The sequence below is a fragment of the Xiphophorus maculatus genome, chromosome 6, assembly GCF_002775205.1.
Source record: "Xiphophorus maculatus strain JP 163 A chromosome 6, X_maculatus-5.0-male, whole genome shotgun sequence".
In the NCBI taxonomy this organism is placed as follows: domain Eukaryota; kingdom Metazoa; phylum Chordata; class Actinopteri; order Cyprinodontiformes; family Poeciliidae; genus Xiphophorus; species Xiphophorus maculatus.
Window position 1 is genome coordinate 1,253,749 of NC_036448.1, and position 24,242 is coordinate 1,277,990.

General features: G+C 43.6%; 1 protein-coding gene across 1 annotated transcript in view; it reads right to left on the reverse strand.

Annotated features, from left to right (window-relative positions):
- Positions 1 to 14,424, reverse strand: part of LOC102222145 (phospholipid phosphatase-related protein type 4-like) — a 28,386-nt gene extending 13,962 nt beyond the window's left edge. Inside the window, exons 1-3 of the mRNA XM_023334737.1 lie at positions 13,811 to 14,424; positions 2,504 to 2,689; positions 198 to 327 (exon numbers count right to left, since the gene is read on the reverse strand). Of these exons, the coding sequence (XP_023190505.1) occupies positions 198 to 327; positions 2,504 to 2,689; positions 13,811 to 13,894 (400 nt within the window). The 5' untranslated portion in view covers positions 13,895 to 14,424. The remainder of the gene's footprint in view (positions 1 to 197; positions 328 to 2,503; positions 2,690 to 13,810) is intronic.
- Between the last annotated feature and the right edge of the window lie 9,818 nt (positions 14,425 to 24,242).

A 24,242-nucleotide genomic window follows, 5' to 3' on the forward strand; every position in this document is an offset into this window, starting at 1 on the left:
TAATAATCATACAATAATGTACAACTTCTACACCTGCAGATTAATACACATATTTTGTAGACGTTTTGCTTTCTTCAGTTGTTCTGTTTGCCATTATATCCTCTCACTTTTAAAACAGCTCTGCTGGTTTTATGTTTCTTACAGACACTATGGAGATGTTTCTAATCTGTTGTGGTATAAGGCATATATTCTCCCACCTATAAAGCGGACAGCTCTGCGAATGTAGGAGTTGAAATTACAGCCTGCGGCGTTGATGTTAGCTTCAGTCTGAGTGGTTGACGACCTCCTGGACAGATAGCAGTACAGGATGGCTTCTCCTATCAGGATCTGCAGCACAAAAGAGTTAGCAAACCAGACTTTTATAGCTGCTGACTAACTAAACTGTTAAGATAAAAAAAAAAAAAAAGAAACACAGAGTAGTGTAAGACGTTTGATTGCAGATGTAAATATTTTTTTGTTTTTAGGAATGCATGGATCTTCATGTATTTCACAACCACCCACGATTCGCTGAAATCCACCAATACTTCAGACTCATTTGAAAAACTTTTATAAATGACTACTTAAATAGTTTAACAAACAAATAGTAGTTACCAGTAGCTGCGTTTCCATTAACCATAAAATTGCAGAAATTGAAATTACAAAAATAAATTTGCTTAATGGAGACATGGCAAGTAAAAAAAAAAAAACCTTTTTCAATAAAAAGTTTTTTGCACTAGGATGAGGTGGTTTTCAGCCATATTGAAATAGGTGTATTTTGCAGAACTACAATGGAAACACTTTTTTGCATCACATGAGTCACATGAACGAAAACTGGCTGTTACTACTGGCGAAAACCATGAAGAAGACATCAGGAAGTCGTATTAGGAAGATGGCTTGTTTTTGTTTTTTTCAGACAATGTGCAGCTAAAAAAACCAGAGCTCTCACAGCATCACACTGTTCATAAAAGGTTTTGTGTCATTTGAACATGTTGAATCCTGTGGAGAATTATCCGTTCTCCATGCTGAGTTCTTGATGTATGAGGTTACAGAAGAGTCAGTGAGTTGAATTCATGAATTCCATTTATTAACACCAAAATACAGCTGGTCCATTATGACCTGCTACCTCTAAGAGCTAACAGTCAAAATGGTATCCCACAAGAGTTTCCCATTCCCTTTGTTACCCTCTCTGTGAGCTCCGCCCCAAAGAGGGCGTTACCTAGCTCCTAGTATTCTGTAATCTTAGCTTTGAGGGCTTTTCCTAACATGTCCTTTCCTCTGGCTTTAGCTTAGCAACTAACTAAAAGAGATAAAAGGAAAACACAGAATTATTTATTCTCAACAATCCATAGCTCTTCTCTAAATTCACTGACAACAATTTCCCAAAATGCCGCACACTTAGCGTTCCAACGCCTGAATGAGACGGCAACGCCTCCTCTGATGGATGATGACTAGAGCCAGAACTGAATTATGAATATATATCATGTAACTGTTTGCATTCAGTGCTGCCATGATTTTTAATGACTCATCTCATGAACAAGCTTATTCACATGTGATTTTAATTTATATTTCTTATTTAATAAAAACAACACAACTGCAAAATTTTGGTTTTTCGATATTTGCAGGAAATAGACAAAAATTTGTGCATGTTTGTAACAGAAACGCAGCCAGTACAACATCTGACAGAGATACATCTCCAGACAAGAACATGAATCCCCATCATGTTCTTAATATAAAAGCTCCAGTGAGGTGGAAACAGAAATGGCTAATCTAGGATGAAATGTATTTTTTTAGAACGTGATAGATTTTTGGAACTGTTTTTTTCTTATCATTTAACAACTAACTTCAAAGATGGCAGACAATATAAATTGCTGACAAGTTAATTGTTATTTGTGATAAAGTGCTGGAAAACCAATATATGCATTTATATGCAACAGAAATTTAATGTGTTTGTATGCTATATATTTGCTTTATGCACCAATTTTTTTAAAAATCACACTTTCTTTGCTGGTGAACAGAACCTACCATCATTTAGATCAACCATTTTCCCAACATTGGCAGGTTCTCACTCATTTTTAAAGTTTAATGTTTTCATTAATTCTGAATTTCATAACAGATTTGTTTTCAATTTCAGCATTGAAGAAAAATAAAAATACTGATTAAAAAGCTGTTGGTATTTAGGATATAAAAATAAGGGAAAGATTACTGCTAGAGAATCATTAGAAAAATTATTGATTGATTGAAATAAACAATATAAAAACTGAAAGTGATGAGTAACTGAATGGCTAATTACATAATCACACTGACATTAGGAACTAAAAGCAACTTAACTTACATACACAAGCTAATATGATATTCATCTCGCAATTTATAAATGGCCTGTATTTTTCCACTGTGATAAATTCACCTGACTGATGTGTTGCTTAAGACCTCAGATAAGAATTCTAGTATATCTGTTTTGAAAGTTCATTAATAAGACCAAATTCAATTTCATTCATTAACAAAATGTGATTTCTATAAAACTTACTGTGACTGTTGGAGCTGCAAAGGCCAAGCTGAAGAGCAAAGGGAGTGGGCAGACTTCCTGTCTGGGCGGGATGTAGGGCAACGACAAGCTGCGGTCATTACAAGTGTACCCAGAATGCACCGGCTGGAAAATATCAGTCAGCTCCAGAAAATAAAGACTGACAACAGAGGAGGCCAGGATGGGGAGCTGCGACACAGAGAGAAGATCAGAACAAAACCTCAGAGAAAAGCCTTAAAATCAGGCAGTCACACTAACATGAACACGCCAGCATCTCATCTCCACTATTATAAAGCATAGGTGTGGAAACCCCTGATGTTATTTCTGGGTCTTAATTTCTGGGTGATATCACCTTTATCAATATTGGTGATAAAGGTGATATTGACATTGTTGGTAACAACCCAAATAATCCATACATAGAAAAAATAAATAAACAAGTTCAGAAATTAAGTCGTGTAATAATGTCAAATAACCATCCATCCATCCATCCATCCATCTTCTTCCGCTTATCCGAGGTCGGGTCGCAGGGGTAGCAGCTTCAGAAGGGCGGCCCAGACTTCCCTCTCCCCGGCCACTTCTTCCAGCTCTTCCGGGGGAATCCTGAGGCGTTCCCAGGCCAGCCGAGAGACATAGTCCCTCCAGCGTGTCCTGGGTCTTCCCCGGGGCCTCCTCCTGGTGGGACATGCCCGAAACACCTCACCAGGGAGGCGTCCAGGAGGCATCCTGACCAGATGCCCGAGCCACCTCAACTGGCTCCTCTCGATGTGAAGGAGCAGCGGCTCTACTCTGAGTCCCTCCCGGATGACTGAGTTTCTCACCCTATCTCTGAGGGAGAGCCCAGACACCCTACGGAGAAAACCCATTTCGGCCGCTTGTATCCGCGATCTCGTTCATTCGGTCATGACCCAAAGCTCATGACCATAGATGAGGGTGGGAACGTAGATTGACCGGTAAATCGAGAGCTTTGCTTTTTGGCTCAGCTCTCTCTTCACCACGACGGACCGGTACAGCGCCCGCTTGACAGCAGACGCTGCGCCAATCCGCCTGTCGACCTCCCGCTCCCTTCTTCCCCCATTCGTGAACAAGATCCCGAGATACTTAAACTCCTCCACTTGGGGCAGGACACCCCCCTGACCCGGAGAAGGCACTCTACCCATGTCAAATAACACAAGGAAAAATATTGAACACATACAAAGGGAAGTGGAAAAAGGCATGGGAAGTGTAACCCGCAATTAGTAAAGGACTTTTATTTTTGCGGGCCCACTTCCTGTGTTGCCCAAACTCTAACTTATTTAAAGCCCCGCCTCCAGTGCGCAGTAAAAGGTCCTCACCTGTTCCACTGTGATTGTGGTTTGCTGTTGGCGTCTTCCTCAAGAATTCCTCCAAAAATCTTTGAACCTATTGATTTGATTGCTGGATGAGTTTGCTATTTGATAACAGTATTACTTTTTCATGTGGTACTTCTGCTCGATTTCTCATTGGAGGGTTGTTTTATTAGAATCACTGGCATTGTTTACCTGGACCGTCACCGGGATTCTGTCAGTGCTGATTGTGGCTCAGTACGGCCCACTGTCTTCTAGAAGGTAACTTGTTGCTGAATTTTGTGTTCTGACACCTTTACACTGATGCCGAGGCACTGAAGTTTAAAATAAAATTGATCAGAACAGAATGTAGCTACACTTAAGTTGATATTGCGCAGTATATTTATTTATTTATTTTCCTTCCCTCACTCTGCTTGAGTATTTGACAATTAATTTATTTTATTTTTCTTGATTGATATTTTGGAAGTGCACTTTAACTTTAGCACTTTAAATTGATTAGTTGAAATATGATAGTTTTGTTTTATTTAAATTATAGTTAATTTAACCTGATTGAAATGTTTGTTTAATTATTAGGAATCTAATTATTGCATTTGCATTTAGTATGCATAAACTAGATGTTTAAATTTAATAATTATTTCCTTTGTATTATATTTGTGCATAATTGTTTCTGATAAAACACTTAATGAGTTTTCTGACCTTTTAGGTCAGGGTTTTTCCACCTGTTGGATCAGATTCTCATCTGGATCAAAAGATGGCGAGCTAGGAATGGACTATGGACTTTATGATTTGGAAATCAATTTATTCTGAGTCAATTCTCATGTGTCTCATTGTGTTGTTGTAATTGTATGTTTTTTATTCAAATCACTTAATATATATTCACCAAAACTAAAAGCACTGCCTCCTGTTTTTTTCACACCTCAGGCTCCTTAAAGGCCGCTCTGCTGATGCTGCTTATGTAGCCGCAGTTAGCTGCCTAGCCCATAACTGTTACAGAAGCAAAGAGGCCAGTTAAAATCCATCAGTGATCAGAAAGACATCCTGAACTTTATGAATATCAGCTGTTTCAGTAATAATCTATCTTTACTGAAAATCAATAAACAAATGGAGATAAATTTATCACTAGCACTGCAATAGACAAAGTGATTGGTCTGCATTTGGGATCAGGTCCCAGTAAAACAATCGGGTTTAGTAAGTGTGATAAAGTACACATTATAATGTGTACTTTATCACATTATAAAGTACACATTTACTTGTGTACTTTACACAAGTAAATGTGCAAAGTATCTGGTCAGGATGCCTCCTTATCAATGGAAGCTAAGAAGCAATTTGAATAAAATACTTTGGTTTTATTCAAATGACCAAATGTATTAAATAACTTAGTTTGGAGTATTTGGAAACTAACAAATCCAAAGTATGGAGCAGATTGGAGGGAAGAGAAGAAGTAAGGAGGAGGAAGAAGGTAGATTATGGTACCAATCGTGCATATTTAAAGTTCTTTTAAATGGTAGAGAAATATTTTCTGAGGTCAAATTGAAAATCCAGTTGCTGCATTTGGTCTCTAATTATTTCCTTAATGTTTGAAAGTGTTAAATCAACCAAAACATTCTCCTAGAAAAACCATGAGGTAAGCATAATGTAACTGAAGGAGAACGGAGCCCAGCGACTGCGATCTGATTGCTGAATTCAAGAAGAAGTTTTATTAATCTAGCACTTTTTCAGCAACAAGGCAGTTCAAAGTGCTTTACATGAATTAGAAGAAAAACAAGAACAACACAAGCACAATAAAAGAAAAAAAATCTAAGTTTGTTTTAGATTAGTAAAGAATCAGTTAAATGTTGGTTCTCCATGTTTGATTCTTGTTCTGGGATAATAAGAATAATTTCTAAACTTATAAACATGAATTTCTCTAGGTCTCGCTCCATTATTAAAATTATAAAGCTAAATGTAGGTCTAAAGCAATAGGTACTCCACAATTCATAATGAAATAAAAAGACAGACAGGTGATGAAATGACAGCATCAGCAAGGAGAGAATCCCAGCAGCACACACAGCAACATTCAGACATGCGGCCAGCGAAAAGCGATGAAATCAGGGAGTGTGTATCTTTAGCCTTGAGATATGTGTGCAATAAGTCCGTGAACCCCATGCAGCCAGCTTTCCCAGGCAACAGTCTCTGATTGTCTTATCTAAGAGCAAGTCCTTGGGAGCACTCTGCTCCACAGTTGCATCGATGTCTTCAGGAAGAGAATGAGGTGAGAAAGAGAGTCTTGTTTACATATCATCCAGGAGATCTGAGATAACCTGCTGGCCAAGGCCGACACAGGGGAACCAGTTCAGATAGACAATATTCTTTAGATTGCGTAGTTTTTTTAATTTTCCATCTGCCCTAAAGTCTCACCAGTACATCTCTTGATTCCAATCATCCAAATTAGTTCCTGCCGGGCCAAACTAGCAACTACTCTAAGATAAAGAGGCTCCAAAAACCAGCACAAAGAGAAAAAAAGTCCAGGATACAACTTTCTAGGACTGCACAATGTACAGCAAGTATATTGTTATTGCAGTATTACTGTACACCAAATATCAGTGTGCAATGAACTGCTTCGATTGCAATAAATTTTAACTAGTGCTGAGACTTTAACGTGTCAAATTTGATTATTAATTGAATATACAGATTTTAAGACAATAAAATTTTTTACACAATTAATCACTTTTTTTTTACATACAAAAATCCTGAGCCAGACTCTTTGTATTTTGTTTCTGGTACAACCTTAAATTGGACGTACAAGTGACAATCGCTAACAACAGTGACAGCCTAGTGGGGGTTCATTTCTGATTAGAGAAACGATCTGATGGGAAGCTAAAAAAACACCATCAAGTGGTGCTATAAGGAGTTAGCTTGTAAGTGAACCTATTCAAGCCTAAAATAGTATCTCAATGCTAAAAACATGTAGCAGCAGCACAGATGTCCCCAATGCTAATGTCAGTGTCCACTGTTCACATTTCTAAACAAGTTCCACGAATCATCAGGAAATGCTGAACACTGAAATGCTGAATGAATGGATAGAATACCACTTTGCTCCAATCTGATAACTGAAGAACCTGAAGAACAGATTGAGTAAAAAAAGATTTTAAAGATAATCGAGTCTCACAACCTGCTTTCACTAAATATAACAATTCCATGGAAGTGGACTAAACCATTTCCTCTGGGTGTTTATTTTTATTTTGTAGTCAGCATAATCCTCACATTCATTTATAACTAATCAAATGCTCATCAGATTATGATGTCATACTCTCTACAGTAAAATACTCCCACTGCTTCCAGAATATACTGTGCTGCATTGCAATGAGGCTCTTGCCCTAATTTACTGCCCTAAATCAACTCACATGCTGAAGTTACCAAGGGAGGAGACACTATGCAGGTAGATTCCCCAGCACAGACACACATAGAAACAACAGTTATCTAAATTTAGTTGGAAAGAAAGTATAAAGTCTAATTTTCTGTTGTTAAGAACATAAAACTGATCTGAAGATAATGCATAATGATAATTGAACCAAAGGTTTTCTATTGAGCATGCAGCAGAAAACAGGCTGCAGTAAGAATGTTTTCTTCCTCATAACATCCATAGCCCTGAGCACACAGATATAAAAATACACCCCATTCAGAAGGCCATGTTGCCTAGCAGCCAGCAAGTGGGTATCATAGTGTGGCAGTGTGTGAGATACAAGCACAGCTTTGCTGTGGACAGAAGGAAGCAAACAGAGAAATTTGCACTTCTGATAGTTAACCCAAAGCTATACTGAACCTCCCCTATCATTCAGATCAGAAAGAACAGAAGAACAGAAAATAGCAATATTTCTATGAACATATCAATTCAGTCAACAACTCCTCAGTCATCTCCAGTCCAGTCAGTCTATTCTCAGCCACATTTAAGCGAGCTACAGGCACACTTCTAGAAAGAGTTGCTTGAAAATAGACATAAAGGCCTCAGGGAGAAAGTAAACAGAAAAATACTATAAAGCCACAGTACCAAGACAAAGTAATATGCTTCTAATTCAGAAAGGACTTGAGTACAGTTGCACAGTATTGGTGTCCTGGGGTTTTAGAACGTGGTTTCAGATTGAAACCACAAATCTCAATGTGTTTTATAGGAAGGAGAACAACAGAAAGTTGCACATACACATGTCAGGAAAAAACGATCATTTTTCTATGAGTCCAGGTTTGTGGAGTGCAACTGCACTGGACTTCTCACAGCAGCAAGAAAACTAAAGTTTGTTGTATAATCACTTTTCTTATGGATCTACATCCAGGCAAGTCCTACCACAGGATGTCTATTTTATTCAACGGACCTGAGTAAGTCACAACCACCCTTTGACTTTATTTAACATATTATTAAACATAACACACTCCAGAAAGGCAGATTTTCCAGATTTGTTTTGTTTTTGAGGTTAAACTATGTGGCAAATATCACTATAATTCAGAATTAGTGGTTATAAGTGCATTTCAACTCCATGATGCTGATTATTTTAGCATCATGGATAGAGGTTGATTAGTTTTAGACTTTTAGCAACTATTGAATCTGCAATGCAGGGAAGAAGAGTATCTCACCTACTGTTTGTCTCCGTTTTTGTTAGAAGCGAAACCGCGCACAAAGATCCTCGTAAAAGCGCACGCCCGGACCGCGCACAGAGTAAAAAGCTCGCAGAGTTCAATTGATCGCTTTGGATCAGACAGATCCAACTGACTGATGAACCAGTGCAGATTTCTCTGCAGATGTGGACCAGGAGGAATTTATGAAGCTGTGTGTTCAGACCGCAGTAGGTGAAGTGCTGGTAATTTAATTGGAGTCGTTTAATTTCACTTATTATAAGTTATTGGGGCCACAGTCAGTGGTTTTTGTCACTCCAGAGAAAAAGGTAGATGCATTCATCTCCTTTATGTGTGATGGGATCTGGATTCACGTTCAACTAGGTGAATATTAACTAAAAATCCCCAAAGTAGCATATGTGAATATGATTATAATTTGACGGGTAAAAATAGGAGATTTTGGGGGTTTTTTTAATGCTGTCCGTCAAATGATGGAGAACAAAAAAGTCTAGGGCAACTCCTGGTTGAATGTGGGTTTTTTTGGATATATTTGACATGTTAGAGTTTAAAGCTTTCAGTTCCAGCAGCTGGGCTAAGTGTCTGTTACTGCAGCGCTGCAGTCAGAGGGAATGCAAAAATTCTGGCAAATGCAATTCATAATGAATTTGACGTAAATGAGTATATTCAAATTATAAATTTTCCTAGTGTCTATTTATTGAGATATTTATTATTTTGATAATGCTAGTAGTGACTAAGGTTGTCTGATGTCTTTTCCCACTGATACTAGGTTCTACATAGTTTTACGGTACAGGTCAGTCAAATGTCAAAAAATAAGACTGAAATAGTACTGACTGAAGAAGATAACTCTGTATGCCTTTATATGAAATGAACAGATTCTCCGAGGGGCTGGCAGGTTGGCCAGCATTTTTGCAGGAGCAGACAGAGTTTCCTAAGACCCGGCGGCGCCACTGCTAATGAGACGATAAATAGTAAATGGACTGAATTCTTTGTAGCACTAGTCATACCAACAGATCAAATTATTTCACAATAGAGTCACATTCACACAGATTTTTATTCACACAATAATGATCAGATCAGTATTAAGTGCCTGGCTCAGGGGCACATCAGCATGTGGAAGAAGGAAACTTGAACAACTTTTCTATTGCAGGACAACTAACCCCGCATGGAGGTTGGATGAAACAGCCCCTGGACCTCCAGAGAACCAGGGGGACTCATGGAGCTCCTTTACCCAGGGATAGGGTATGGGGCTTGCCAAATGGGGGTATATGACCACGGGGGTGTTGCCACTTGGGGGACCAACACTTAAGCACCATTCAAACCTGGGGACCCAGACTTAAGCCAAATGGGTGTTTAGGACTATGGGGGTCTTGCCACTTTGTGGACCCACACTTAAGCACCCTTCGAACCTGGGTATCCCACACTTAGGGTTAAGCACTGTCCCAACCTGGGTACCCAAACTTGCCAAATGGGGGTATATGACCACGGGGGTGTTGCCACTTGGGGGACCAACACTTAAGCACCATTCAAACCTGGGGACCCAGACTTAAGCCAAATGGGTGTTTAGGACTATGGGGGTCTTGCCACTTTGTGGACCCACACTTAAGCACCCTTCGAACCTGGGTACCCCACACTTAAGCACCCCTCCGCGGACTACACCCACCAGTACGCATGGCCCAGAGTCTCGTGCCCCTGGTAAGGCTCCCTTTGTGAACATAGGCTGCCACCTGGGTGTTTATGTCAATGGGAGGGTTGCCACCTGGGTATTCGAGTACATGGGGCTTGCCACCTGGGTGTTTATGACAATGGGGGCTTGCCACTTGGGTATTCGTGAACATGGGGGGTTGCCACTTGGGTGTTTATGACAATGGGGGCTTGCCACCTGGGTATTCGTGAACATGGGGCTTGCCACCTGGGTATTCGTGAACATGGGGCTTGCCACCTGGGTGTTTATATCAATGGGAGGCTTGCCACATGGGTATTCGAGTACATGGGGCTTGCCACTTGGGTATTCGTGAACATGGGGCTTGCAACCTGGGTGTTTATGTCAATGGGAGGCTTGCCACTTTGGGGACCAACACTTAAGGACCGTTCGAACATGGGTACCCCACACTTAAGCACCCCTCCGCGGACTAGACCCACCAGCATGCATGGCCCAGAGTCTCGCGCCCCTGGTAAGGCTCCCTTTGTGAACATGGGCTTGCCAAATGGGTATTCGGCACCATTGGGGCTTGCCACATTTCAATATAAATGCTCTGCCATCTGGGCACATTGACCCTGGCTTCCCCGTGGCACAATGGTTAAGAAGCTTGCCTCCCACCCGGCAGAGCCTGGTTCGATACCAGCTTGGGACGCTGAGCTGCAGGACTTGCCATCCGGGTATCACTTTCAAATGCATTGATGCCAAATGGGAACCAACATTCACGGGGGCTTTAAGGGGGGGTCCCGCGCATTTATTGGGCCAAAGGTGGGCTCGGGTCATCACACACACTTGGAAGAATAAACGAAACCAGGCACAACCTCCTCTGATGACCCCCTGCTCTGGGGGGGCTTTGCCAAGGAATGGAGCACCATAACCCCGCATGGAGGTTGGGAGACAGACCCCTTGGACCTCCAGACAACCAGGGGGGACTCATGGAGCTTCTGTACCCAGGAATGGAGCACCATAACCCCGCATGGAGGTTGGGAGACAGACCCCTTGGACCTCCAGACAACCAGGGGGGACTCATGGAGCTCATTTACCCAGGGCTAGGGCACTGAAAGCCCGCATGGAGGGCAGATGAACCACCCCCATGGACCTCCAGAGAACCAGGGGGACTCATGGAGCTAAAGTACCCAGGAATGGAGCACCATAACCCCGCATGGAGGTTGGGAGACAGACCCCTTGGACCTCCAGACAACCAGGGGGGACTCATGGAGCTCATTTACCCAGGGCTAGGGCACTGAAAGCCCGCATGGAGGGCAGATGAACCACCCCCATGGACCTCCAGAGAACCAGGGGGACTCATGGAGCTAAAGTACCCAGGAATGGAGCACCATAACCCCGCATGGAGGTTGGGAGACAGACCCCTTGGACCTCCAGACAACCAGGGGGGACTCATGGAGCTCATTTACCCAGGGCTAGGGCACTGAAAGCCCGCATGGAGGGCAGATGAACCACCCCCATGGACCTCCAGAGAACCAGGGGGACTCATGGAGCTAAAGTACCCAGGAATGGAGCACCATAACCCCGCATGGAGGTTGGGAGACAGACCCCTTGGACCTCCAGACAACCAGGGGGGACTCATGGAGCTCATTTACCCAGGGCTAGGGCACTGAAAGCCCGCATGGAGGACAGATGAACCACCCCCATGGACCTCCAGAGAACCAGGGCACATCATGGTGCTCAAGTACCCAGGAATGGAGCACCATAACCCCGCATGGAGGTTGGATGAAACAGCCCCTGGACCTCCAGAGAACCAGGAGGACTTATGGAGCTTAAGTACTTGGACCTCCAGAGAACCAGGGCACATCATGGAGCTCAGGTACCCAGGAATGGAGCACCATAACCCCGCATGGAGGACAGATGAACCACCCCCATGGACCTCCAGAGAACCAGGGGGACTCATGGAGGTTAAGTACCCAGGAATGGAGCACCATAACCCCGCATGGAGGACAGATGAACCACCCCCATGGACCTCCAGAGAACCAGGGGGACTCATGGAGGTTAAGTACCCAGGAATGGAGCACCATAACCCCGCATGGAGGACAGATGAACCACCCCCATGGACCTCCAGAGAACCAGGGCACATCTTCACTGAACACTTGGACCTCCAGAGAACCAGGGCACACCATGGAGCTCAAGTACCCAGGAATGGAGCACCATAACCCCGCATGGAGGACAGATGAACCACCCCCATGGACCTCCAGAGTAGTACCCATGAACCACCAGCACTCAGACACTTAGCAAACAAAGCTAAGCCACTTTGCCACAAGGGAACACCGGTCAGAACACCCAAGTGGCAGGCCTCCCCTCCCCCACACCAGCCAGGGACCACACTACCCATGAACCACCAGCACTCAGACACTTAGCACACCCAGCTAACCCACTTTGCCACCAAGGAACACAGGTCAGAATACCCAAGTGGCAGGCCTCCCCATCCCCCACAATGCCCGTGGACCACACTACCCATGAACCACCAGCACTCAGACACTTAGCACACCCAGCTAACCCACTTTGCCACCAAGGATCACCGGTCGGAACACCCAGGTGGCAGGCCCTCTGAGCTGAAAGTGAAAATCTGACACGATTCTATTCCTAATACAAGAGCTCCATCCAGGGGATTTTGCATGAACTGCATCTGCACCCGTATGGCACCAAAAGCGCCCAAATGGCCCATTCAAAGGAATACCGGGGTGGCAAATGAGCTCTTGCAGCCACTTAGGCATAGTGGCAGCCACGGCGGTGTCAAAGCCTATAGGAAAATTTTGCCACTTCGGACCGTGGCCCTAACCCTAACCCTAACCCTAACCCTAACCCTTTCCACTGAGCCAAAGTCACCCATTCAGACTCGGATCAGTCTGAATAGGTGAATGAATTTTCTAATTTAGTAGAAATAAATGAAAGTTTATTTCTATATTTTCTGAGTGGAAACACATTTTCAGCTGTTTGTTAATTTTGCTTGCTTTCATTCTGAAGACTGCTATGTAATAAAGCAGAATAGTTACAGCATGATGCATTTCATTTCATAGCTTTATTTAACAACAACAATAACCATCGTGTGATTTTGCAAATTGGGATGTCAGCAAGGAAAACTTATAATCTCCAGCCAGAAGAGAGAACTAGTGAGCATGCTGGAGGGCTGCTCAACAGTCTGGAGGCGGTGAACCAAATGCAACATGACTGCAGGCTTTAGGCCAAGAGGAAAAAACAATTACACTGAAAGTCAGTGATTTGCTAGAAAAATGGCTAAACCCTAAACTGTGAGCATGAATGTCCAATACCATGATTAAATGGAACCAGGCCCTAAAGTGCATTAGGACTATCTTATATGCTTTGTGTGAACTCTTCACTGTTAAATGCCAATCAAAATATTTGCCTCAGAATTTTTGGGCCAAACTGCTGGATGCTGGATGAATAACAATATCCTGGAAACGACTGCAGAGTCACTGGCAGCCAAAACAAGAGGAGCAAACACGGCAGAGAGGAATGAGAATCAAACTTCCAACCCGCACGAATCACTTCTGGCGACAATCAGAATAACTACAGAGGGGGATGGGATGGAAAACATCAGCAGTCCACCTGACTGACATCTGATGGATGGATGGATGGATGGATGGATGGATGGATGGATGGATGGATGGATGGATGGATGGATGATGGATGATGGATGGATGGATTGATTACCTCCACAAAATAAAAGCATGGCAGCAGAGTGACGCTGTCCTTCGTCTCCTTCCCGGCTTTCAGTCGCTCCTTGGCGCGAGACATGACGAGCGGCCGGTGGTCTCCCCCGGTACCGGGAGACAGTGAACTGTACTTGATTCCCGTCGTAATTTTGGCGAAATTCCTGCCAAGTCCCTGACCGCCCACACCTGGACCGAGTGGAATTAGATCCCTACAGGCCAGCCTGCATCACCTGACGGGGTGGACATGAAGGGTCGCTGCCCACAGAGCAGATGTGTCCGCTGTCGCACCTTCGGCTCAGTTTCTTCTCTTCGAAAAAGAAAACGTCAGCGCAGGAATCCAGCCGCTGTGTCCTCCACACATGTCAGTGGAAAAACAGTCTCGTTCAGAAACGTGCGGCGTCTCTGAAGCAGAGCAGAGTTGAAGTCCCGCCGCAGCTCCGGTCATTCAGTCAGCAGGTCTGTAGCGGCTCTGCTGCAGCAGGTGGACCTCTCTACCTCTACCTCAGACAAAACAAGCCACATATCCTGCCGAGGATTTCAAAATAAGCTTCTCCTCCACCGTCTTTCTTGAGCACAAAACACACAGAGAGCAGCGCAGCGGGCTGCGCAACGTATGACGCACACCACCACCGATTCAATATATCTATATACCGCTAAGAGAGAGAGAGAATAGAATATAGACCAGTCAGGTTCATGTGAACGAGACGTATCCAAAGTTCGGCCATTTATGGTCAAAACACAATTTTAGAATAAAGCAAATCTGTCCTGTAAGCTCAACAAAAAATATTTTGAACTTTTTATCCAGGCTTCTGCATTCTTCTTAATTATCACTGACCCCTTAATATAAATGAACTTTGGATAAGTGACCCATGTCCCATTCTTATTGCTGAACAGGCTAAATCCTAAACGCATCTGTTCAAGACCCTCTAAATGATTCACAGATCCATTTTCTACAAAGGTCTATTTTGTTTGTTTCAATACAATCTTGCGCATTTAGTTTATTATTAAAAAGAAAAGTTACATTTTTAAAACTGTGCTTCCCCATCCCACTTCTACCAAGTGCTTTTATTTTGGCCCTCATGGCAAAAAGTTTGGACACCACTGATCTAAGCCAGAGTCACTCCTCTATGCTTTAAGGCCCTTACTTTGTGAAGCTGTTTCTACCGTGAGCAGAGATTGTCAAAAATGTCTTGGTACGCTACAGTATTATTTTCTCTTTTCAGTCCATTCTGTGTGTGACGACACCAGAAGATCAACATTTTCTATGACCTGCCAATACAAACCACTGATAAAGAAAGGTATAAACTAATCTCGCTTTTGAATAGAAGTCCAGAGAACACAATTACATGACACAAGAGTTTATGCACATCACGAGGTCTACACTGTGTGCACAATTATTAGGCAAGTTTTAGTTTTGACCATATCAACATTTTTATGTATATTTTCCAACTCCAAGATGTATAAACTTGAATGCTTATATGATACTTATATTCAATAAGCAGCAGCAATAATAAAAATAATAATATGTTTATAAACATATCAGGGGAGGGTGGGTCCTAAGGAGATCAACACTCTATATTAAGGTGTGCATAATTATTAGGCACCTTCTTTTCCTCAGGCAAAATTGGTCAAAAAAGAGATTTAGGTGACTCTGAAAAGTACAAAATTGTAAAAAGTCTTTCAGAGGGAGGCAGCATTCTTGAAATTGCTAAGATAATGGGGCGTGATCACAGAACCATCAAATTGTTTGCTACAAATAGTCAACAGGGTTGCAAAAAATATGTTGCGAAAAAAAGATGTAGATTAACTGTCAAAGATTTGAGAACGTGAAGCTACAGGAACCCATCATCTTCCAGCACCCTCCCCGGAGTTCCCAGAAGGACAAGCTGTTCAGAGCTCAGAGACATGGTCAAGGTAAGGAACGCTGGAACCTGACCACCACTGAACAAGACACATAAGTTGAGACCCCAAGCCTGAAGCCAAGACAGACCTGAAGACAGATTTTTCAAAGGTTTTATGCACTGATGAGATGAGAGTGACTCTTATGGACCAGATGGACGGGCCCATGGCTGAGTCAGTAATGGGCACAGAGCTCCACCTCACATCAGACGCCATCAAGGTGGAGGCAGGTAATGGTATGGACTGGTGTTATAAAGATTTTTTGGGTTGAAGATGGATTCAAAATCAACTCCTGAACCTACAGCCAGTTTTTAGAAAACACTTTCTTCAAGCAGTGATACAGGAAAAAGTCTGCATCTTTCAAGAAGGCCATGATTTTTATGCTCCAACAAGCATCAAAGTACTCCACTATGTGGCCAGTTATGTAATAGTGTTTAGGTTGTAGAATCCCACTTGCTTCAGTGCAATGGGGAAATAGCGCCCCCATCTCTGTGTGGCTGGTTATAGGTTGCTGGCCCGTGTACTCAGAGCCAGTCTGTGAAAGCTGCATGAGAGGTGAGTTGCATTCTTCATCACACAGTGTAGAAAAGTGTTAGCAACACATAAAAAACTATTTTTATTAATTTAGATAAATAGAGTGTAATTAATATTGACTAGATGTGTGCCTGGCACCAGTTTTTGTACATTTAGTTTCTTTAATACTATATGTGCTAAAGTTAAAAGCTAACATAACATTCTGTTGTAGTGTGCTGAGTGAAGCTGAGACGTTGCACTGATTCGAACCCCGATATGTTCTCATTCAGGAAATAAACTGCCTGATCACCCAGAAACTCCTTGTCTTCATTAAAAACAAATACACAACGCAGTCGAGGGGTTACTTGGACCAGAGAGAGCTGGAGTTGTTCAACAATAAAATTAATCCTCAAAACTACAACTTATTACACAACTTGTGTAATAATTGTGCAAAAATCCATCCATCTATCCATCCATTTTCTCCCACTTATCTGGGGTCAGGACACGGGGTCAGCAGTCTAAGAAGGGAGGCCCAGACTTCCCTCTCCCCAGCCACTTGTTCCAGCTCCTCTGGGGGAATCCCAAGGCCAGCCGAGAGACATAGTCCTTCCAGCGTGTCCTGGGTCTTCCCCGGGGCCTCCTCCCGGTGGGACGCGCCCGAAACACCTCACCAGAGAGGCGTCCAGGAGGCATCCTGACCAGATGCCCGAGCCACCTCAACTGGCTCCTCTTGACGGGAAGGAGTAGCCGTTCTACTCTGAGTCCCTCCCTGATGACTGAGCTTCTCACCCTATCTCTAACGGAGAGCCCAGACACCCTACGGAGAAAACCCATTTCGGCCGCTTGTATCCGCGATCTTGTTCTTTCGGTCATGACCCAAAGCTCATGACCATAGATGAGGGTGGGAACGTAGATCGACCGGTAAATCGAAAGCTTCGCTTTTTGACTCAGCTCTCTCTTCACCACAGCAGACCGGTACAGTGCCCACTTCACAGCAGACGCTGCGCCAATCCGCCTGTCGATCTCCAGCTCCCTTCTTCCCTCATTGGTGAACAAGATCCCGAGATACTTGAACTCCTCCACTTGGGGCAGGACACCCCGCCCTCATCCTGATCCTCATCCCGGCCGCTTCACACTTGACTGCGAACCGCTCCAGTGAGAGCTGCAGATCACGACCTGATAAAGCCAGTAGGACCACATCATCCACAAACAGCAGAGATGAGATACTAAGGCCACCAAAACAGATCCCCTCAACACCTTGGCTGCGCCTAGAAATTCTGTCCATGAAAGTAATGAACAGAATCGGTGACAAAGGGCAGCCCTGGCGGAGTCCAACTCTCACCGGAAACGAGCCTGAGTTACTGCCGGCAATGTGGTCCAGACTCTGACTCTGGTCATACAGGGACCTGACAGCCCATATCAAAGGGCCCGGTACCCCATACTCCCAGAGACCCCCCACAGGGCTCCCCGAGGGACAAGGTCGAACACCTTCTCCAAGTCCACAAAACATATGTAGACCGGTTGGGCGAACTCCCATGCACCCTCTGCATGCACACCCCTGCCGAGGGTATAGAGCTGGTCCAGTGTTCCACAACCAGGACAAAAACCACACTGCTCTTCCTGAATCCGAGGTTCAACTATCCGACGGACCCTCCTCTCCAGGACCCCTGAATAGACCTTGCCAGGAAGGCTTAAGAGTGTGACCCCCCTGTAATTGGAGCACACCCTCCAGTCCCCCTTTTTGAACAGGGGTCCACCACCCCAGTCTGCCAATCCAGGGGAACTGCCCCCAATGTCCATGCAATGTTGCAGAGTCGCGTCAGCCAACACAACCCTACAACATCCAGAGCTTTAAGGAACTCCGGGCGAATCTCATCCACCCCCTGGGGCCCTGGCACCGAGGAGCTTTTTAATCACCTCGGCGACCTCGTCCCCAGAGATTGGAGAGCCCAACCCAGAGTCCCCTGGCTCAGCTTCCTCAATCAAAGGCATGTTGGTGGGATTGAGGAGGTCTTCGAAGTATTCTGCCCACCAGCCCACAACATCCTGAGTTGAGGTCAGTAGCACACCACCCCCACTATAAACACTGTTGGTGCTGTACTGCTTCCCCCTCCTGAGACACCGGATGGTGGACTAGAATCGCCTCGAAGCCGTGCAGAAGTCTTTCTCCATGGCCTTTCCAAACTCCTCCCACGCCCGAGTTTTTGCCTCAGCAACCACCCGAACCGCATGCCGCTTCGCCCGCCAATACCCATCAGCTGCTTCCGGAGTCCCACTGGCCAAAAAGGCCAGATAGGACTCCTTCTTCAGCCTGACGGCATCCCTCACCGAAGGTGTCCACCAACGGGTTCGAGGGTTGCCGCCGCGACAGGCGCCGACAACCTTGCAGCCACAGCTCTGATAAGCTGTCTCGACAATAGAGGCACAGAACATGGTCCACTCAGACTCAATGCCCTCCGCCTCCCCCGAAACGTGTTCAAAGTTCTGCCGGAAATGGGAGTTAGAGCTCCGTCTCACCAGGGATTCCGCCAGACGTTCCCAGCAGACCCTCACAACACGTTTGGGCCTGCCAGGTCTGACCGGCTTCCTCCACAACCACTGGAGCCAACTCACCACCAGGTAGTGGTCAGTGGACAGCTCCGCACCTCTCTTTACCCGAGTGTCCAAGACATACGGCCGCAGATCCGATGAAACGATGACAAAGTCGATCATTGAACTGCGGCCTAGGGTGTCTTGTTGCCAAGTGCACATATGGACACCCTTATGCCTGAACATGGTGTTCGTTGTGGACAATCCATGACGAGCACAGAAGTCCAACAACAGAACACCACTCGAGTTCAGATAGGGGGCCATTCCTCCCAACCACGCCCCTCCAGGTCTCACTGTCATTGCCCACATGAGCGTTGAAGTCCCCAAGCAGAACAAGGGAGTCCCCAGGAGGAGCACTCTCCAGTACCCCCTCTAAGGACTCTAAGAAGGGTGGGTAATCTGAACTGTCATTCGGCCTGTAAGCACAAACAACAGTCAGGACCCGTCCCCTAACCCGTAGGCGGAGGGAGGCTACCCTCTCGTTCATTGGGGTAAACCCCAACATACAGGCGCCGAGATAGGGAGCAACAAGTATGCCCACTCCTGCCCGACGCCTCTCACCTTGGGCAACTCCAGAGTGGAAGTATGTCCAGCCCTCTCAAGGAGACTGGTTCCAGAACCAGAGCCATGCATCGAGGTGAGACTGACTATTTCTAGCCGGAACCTCTCAACCTCACAAACTAGCTCTGGCTCCTTCCCCACCAGAGAGGTGACATTCCATGTCCCAAGAGCCAGTTTCTGCAACCAAGGATCGGACCACCAGGGTCCCCTCCCTCGGCTACCACCCATCACACACTGCACCCGACCTCTTTGGCCCCTCTCAAGGATGGTGGGCCCATGGGAGGGGGGACCCATGTTTCCTCTTCGGGCTGAGCCCGGCTGGGCTCCATAGGAAAAAGCCCAGTCACCAGGCGCTCGGCATCGTGGTCCCCCTCCAGGCCTGGCTCCAGAGTGGGGCCCCAGTCCCGGCGAGGGAACACCAAATTCAAAGGTGCCATTCATCATTGGGGTTTGTGCAACATTTATCTTTGTTTATGCATTCATATGGCAGTAAAACTATTATTAATCTGAAGCAAACACAGCAGGCTTTGGGGAAAAACAAATGGGTAAAAAGAAATTGAAACTGTTCTCAACCCTTCAGGTTGAAAGGTTCAATGGAAATCAGGGGCTAAGAGGGTGGTGCTGCAGCTGCTGCAGCACCACCCTCTTCAGCTAAGAGCTGGGTGGCCTTTCCAGGCAGGAGGTAGGTAAGAAGATGGTCTTTTTGAAAACACAGGTCCAGACCGGCCCTGAAAGGATGTGGGGACAACTTAGAAACAGCTTCAGTTCCAACAAGTTACTATGGCACCACAGAAGTCTTTCAGTACATCTGTATGGATTTTTTGGACATGTTCACATGTTCTATATTCCATTTTTCATCCTACCATTTCTGAAGGTTCTTTATTTTTTATTATACTTTTGCTGTTGGGTCTTTGCCAACTGTAAACATGACATGGGACACAAACGTACCAATAACTTGACAGAATCTCTACTCAGAAATGTAAACAACCTTGTAAGATATTTAATTGTGCCAATATGCCCAGGTGTAATTTAATGATGCAAGGTTCAATAAATTTGTCATAAAAACATCTTTTTCTAAGGTTAGCATACATGACTGCAAATGCCCCACTTGTAGCACACCAGAATCATGTTTGTAATAATATGTGGGACAAGCTCCCTCTGAGGGGAGGATGGACCATGTCCGCCCTCAGGAAAGAGCCTGCAATATGCCATCTATGCTGAGACAAGACCACTGCCACTCTATTCCACACAGCGTTGGGAAGAAAGACAACTGCAGGAAAGGCAGAGCAGCACATGAAAAAGCTAATGTGATCTTCTAATGTGAAGAAAATTCAGAGGCCAAGTTAATAATAAACATGCATTTTAAGTGTATAAAATCCATTATATCCAGACAGCTACTTTAAACATTAATGTCAAGATTGCTGTTTCTGCAAATCACAAAGCTGTAGAATAAGAGCTGCTTTTCATCAGCATATCAGAATTTCAATCCCTTCCATGTCCACAGGTGTATAAGATCCAACACCTTGGCATGCAGACATGCTTTAACAGCCTGTTAAAGAATGGTCTGAGACAGATAGTCTGGTTCTTCTACTTCCTCCCAGTGCTCCCAGTGCTAACTAGGAACAATCAATCAGAGCCAGGAGTCAATGACAGTCTCATCCCCATCCCTTCTCCCTTGCTTTCTGCTATTCTGCAACTTCTTCCTGCTAAATCAGTGCCAAAGCTATTTAGCATAGCCACTGATAACGGCGGATAATCAGTTTTACTATAACACAATTTATTTGCATGTTTCTCTGCCATTAGCACATTTAGCAGTGTGTATACAAAGATGATTGTCAGTGCTAAGATCCTCCTCTTGGCTCTGATTGGTTGTTTTTGACCAGAAGAACATTTCTGCAGACAGCAATAGCAACACAAGGGGAAGGTGAAAAGTTCGATCTTTTCATAGATTATCTGTCATTTATGACACTAACAGTTTCAACAAATATGTAAAAAAAAATAAAAAGTTTTTTATATACTGCATCTATAAAGAGTTGTCAAAACTCTGAACATAGCTCCAGTTCATCACCATATTTCTGACTCTTCCAACAACTCTTTAGTTATGGACTTTCTTTAGCAATGACTGGTTTTGGCTAGCCTGGCTAGCGGTGTCAGGGACTGTGCTGGTTGATCTATAACAGGGTCTTAACAGAACATTTCCATTTAAAAGCCCTTTTAAAAATTGGACTTATGTAATATTTTGTTTTTGAGTAACTGAAAATTGGGTTTTCTTAAGCTGTAAAACATAAAAGAACAAAAATAATTGCTTGAAATATATAACTCTGTGTGTCACATAAATACAACAGTGAACATTTTTCATATCAAATGTTTTTGCTCCAAACAGTGATAGCTCTTATTGAACAAACCTAATGGACTGCAAAGCAGAATACAACCCATTGATGTCAAAGACATTCGTTTTCAATCAGTAATCAATGCAGCCTTCAGTTACAAGAATTCAATAAATGACCTGCTAAAGAAATTTGAACCTGAAGAAATGTCTTATATAAACTCATCTTATCAAATCCTGCTTCTGAAAGCTCAGAGGAGAAATGAAAGCTTCTGCTCAGAATCAGACTCAAGGCTGCCATCTGGCGTCAGGAGCAGGGCATGAATGAGAAAATGTTTCTGTTTAGTAAAGTCATTAATGTTGGAATAAATCATGTCTTAATAAACCATGTCACTCTGACAGCAAGGTCACTAGAAAAAATACTCAGAGTATTGTCTTTACTCTGAGTGCTGTTTTCAACACATTGAACTTCTACAGCAGAAAACAGGGTCCAACATGTCAGCCCTCTCAGGATAAACAAAGACTCATTTCATTCCATCAAGTAGTGACAATAAACTACTTGCTCTACTTCTAACATGTGCATAAAAAACTAATGTTTGAAAAAGTGAATACATTTGGAGAGGTGGTAAACATGCGTGGATCCCTTCTGGATACAGATGGAAGACATGAGCCACACAGTTTGTTTGTCTAACATGTCAGAATGGAAAATCCTGGAAAATCAGCAATAATTTAGTGCTCAGCCAAGCTCTCCTTCTTATTAATACTGATAAAATAGTTTTTACTTTTTGTAATTTTAACTTACCTGTGACGTGTCAGAAATCCATGCTGAGACACACTGTTGCACTTGTAAATGATTTATTATTACAATACAATGATTTAATTTGTGCTTTGCATTATAATGGTTCAGCACAATATATTAATGAATTTAACAAAGAAAAAACACATTTATGTATTCAAACCTGAAGGCTTGAGCATTATCTAATGATAATAACATATACATAGGAAACCAGATATTTACATACATATTTTCTCTTACTCTGAATTTAAATCAGATCAAATTTCTCCTGTTTTGGTTCAGAATTACCAACAACATTTCTGTTTGCTAAATGCCATAACACATTTTTTGAGTCAGTGCCAGGAGTAATTGTCATTTAAACTGTACAACTCAGGTCAAACCTTCCTTCCAAAAGCTTCTCCCAGCAGCTTGCTGGAGTTCTGGTCCATTCGTCCTGCAGAACTGAGGCAGGTTTGTTTCAGATCAGGGCTTTGGGATCACCACTGACTTCGCCAGTCAGTCCCAAACTGTTACTTCCTGGTTGATGTTTTTCGATGTTGCTTCAATATTTACATATAATGTTGTTTCCTTATGATCCCATTTATTTTATAAATCGCACCAGTTCCTCCCTCCAGCAAAACAACCCCACAGCATGATGCTGCCACTTCCATTCTTCACAGTTAGGATGGCACAAGCATTGCCATTTTTCCTCCAAATGTAACAATGGTCATTATGCCCAGAAAGTTCTGCTTTAGTTTCCTCAGACCACAGGACATGTCTCCATTAATAAAGGTCTTTGTACCTGTGGACATTTGCAAACTGCAATCTGTGTTTTGATGTTTCTTTTGGAGTAATGGCTTCCTCCTTGCTGAGTGTCCTTTCAGCCCACGTAGGTACAGGATGTGTTTCACCAGACTGGAGCAGCTCCATGGTTCTCTTCCTGATATCTTGGCTCATTTCTGCTGACCTTTCCATCATGTCAAAGCAGAAAGCGGTGTGTTCCACGGCCTTGAAATACATCCTGAGGTGTGACTTCAGTTTACTCAAATATGTCAGTGAGCCAATTAGAGGTTTCCAAAGCCATGACATCATCATTTGGACATTTCCTCATTGTTTATAGAGACAGTAAACATAGTATGCAAGCTCTGAATTCAAAGGAAGTTACAAAACACATCTTTAAAAAATATTCTCGATATGTTTTCTAGCATTTAGCAAATATAAGTTAGTTTGAACATTTTAACTGACCCAAAACAGGAGAATTTTGGTCTGATTTAACTTTAGACAGTGAAAAAAAATCTGCATGTCTTCATTTGGTGTATATGTAAACTTCTGGTTTTAATTGTCCATCATGAATCAGATTTCTTATTGGTAATTTAGTTTAAAGTTTACAGAGAATCTGAAGGCCCAATCACAGAATCCTGATAAATACCTGCACCAAACCGAGGAAGCTAACATAGAGCTGCAGCTGTTTTGTTTTAGCAGATATGTTTGCAGCTGCACTATTTACAGAAATACAATAATAACTTGAGATGTATGAGGAGATCAGCTCCTTCCTGTGGTTTTCAGATTATTTTCTTCTTTTCAACATCAAGCCTCATGTGATTCTGCTGACAGTATTTCTCAACCTTTTTTGGGCCAGCGTCCCCATCAAAGAATTTGTAGGCTGCTTTTCACTGAATATTATTTTATTATTAATTACTAGCACTTCAGAGTAGAAAAATATTCTTGTTCTGAGCCATTTTAGTCTGTTTACCTGAGTGTTTTTAT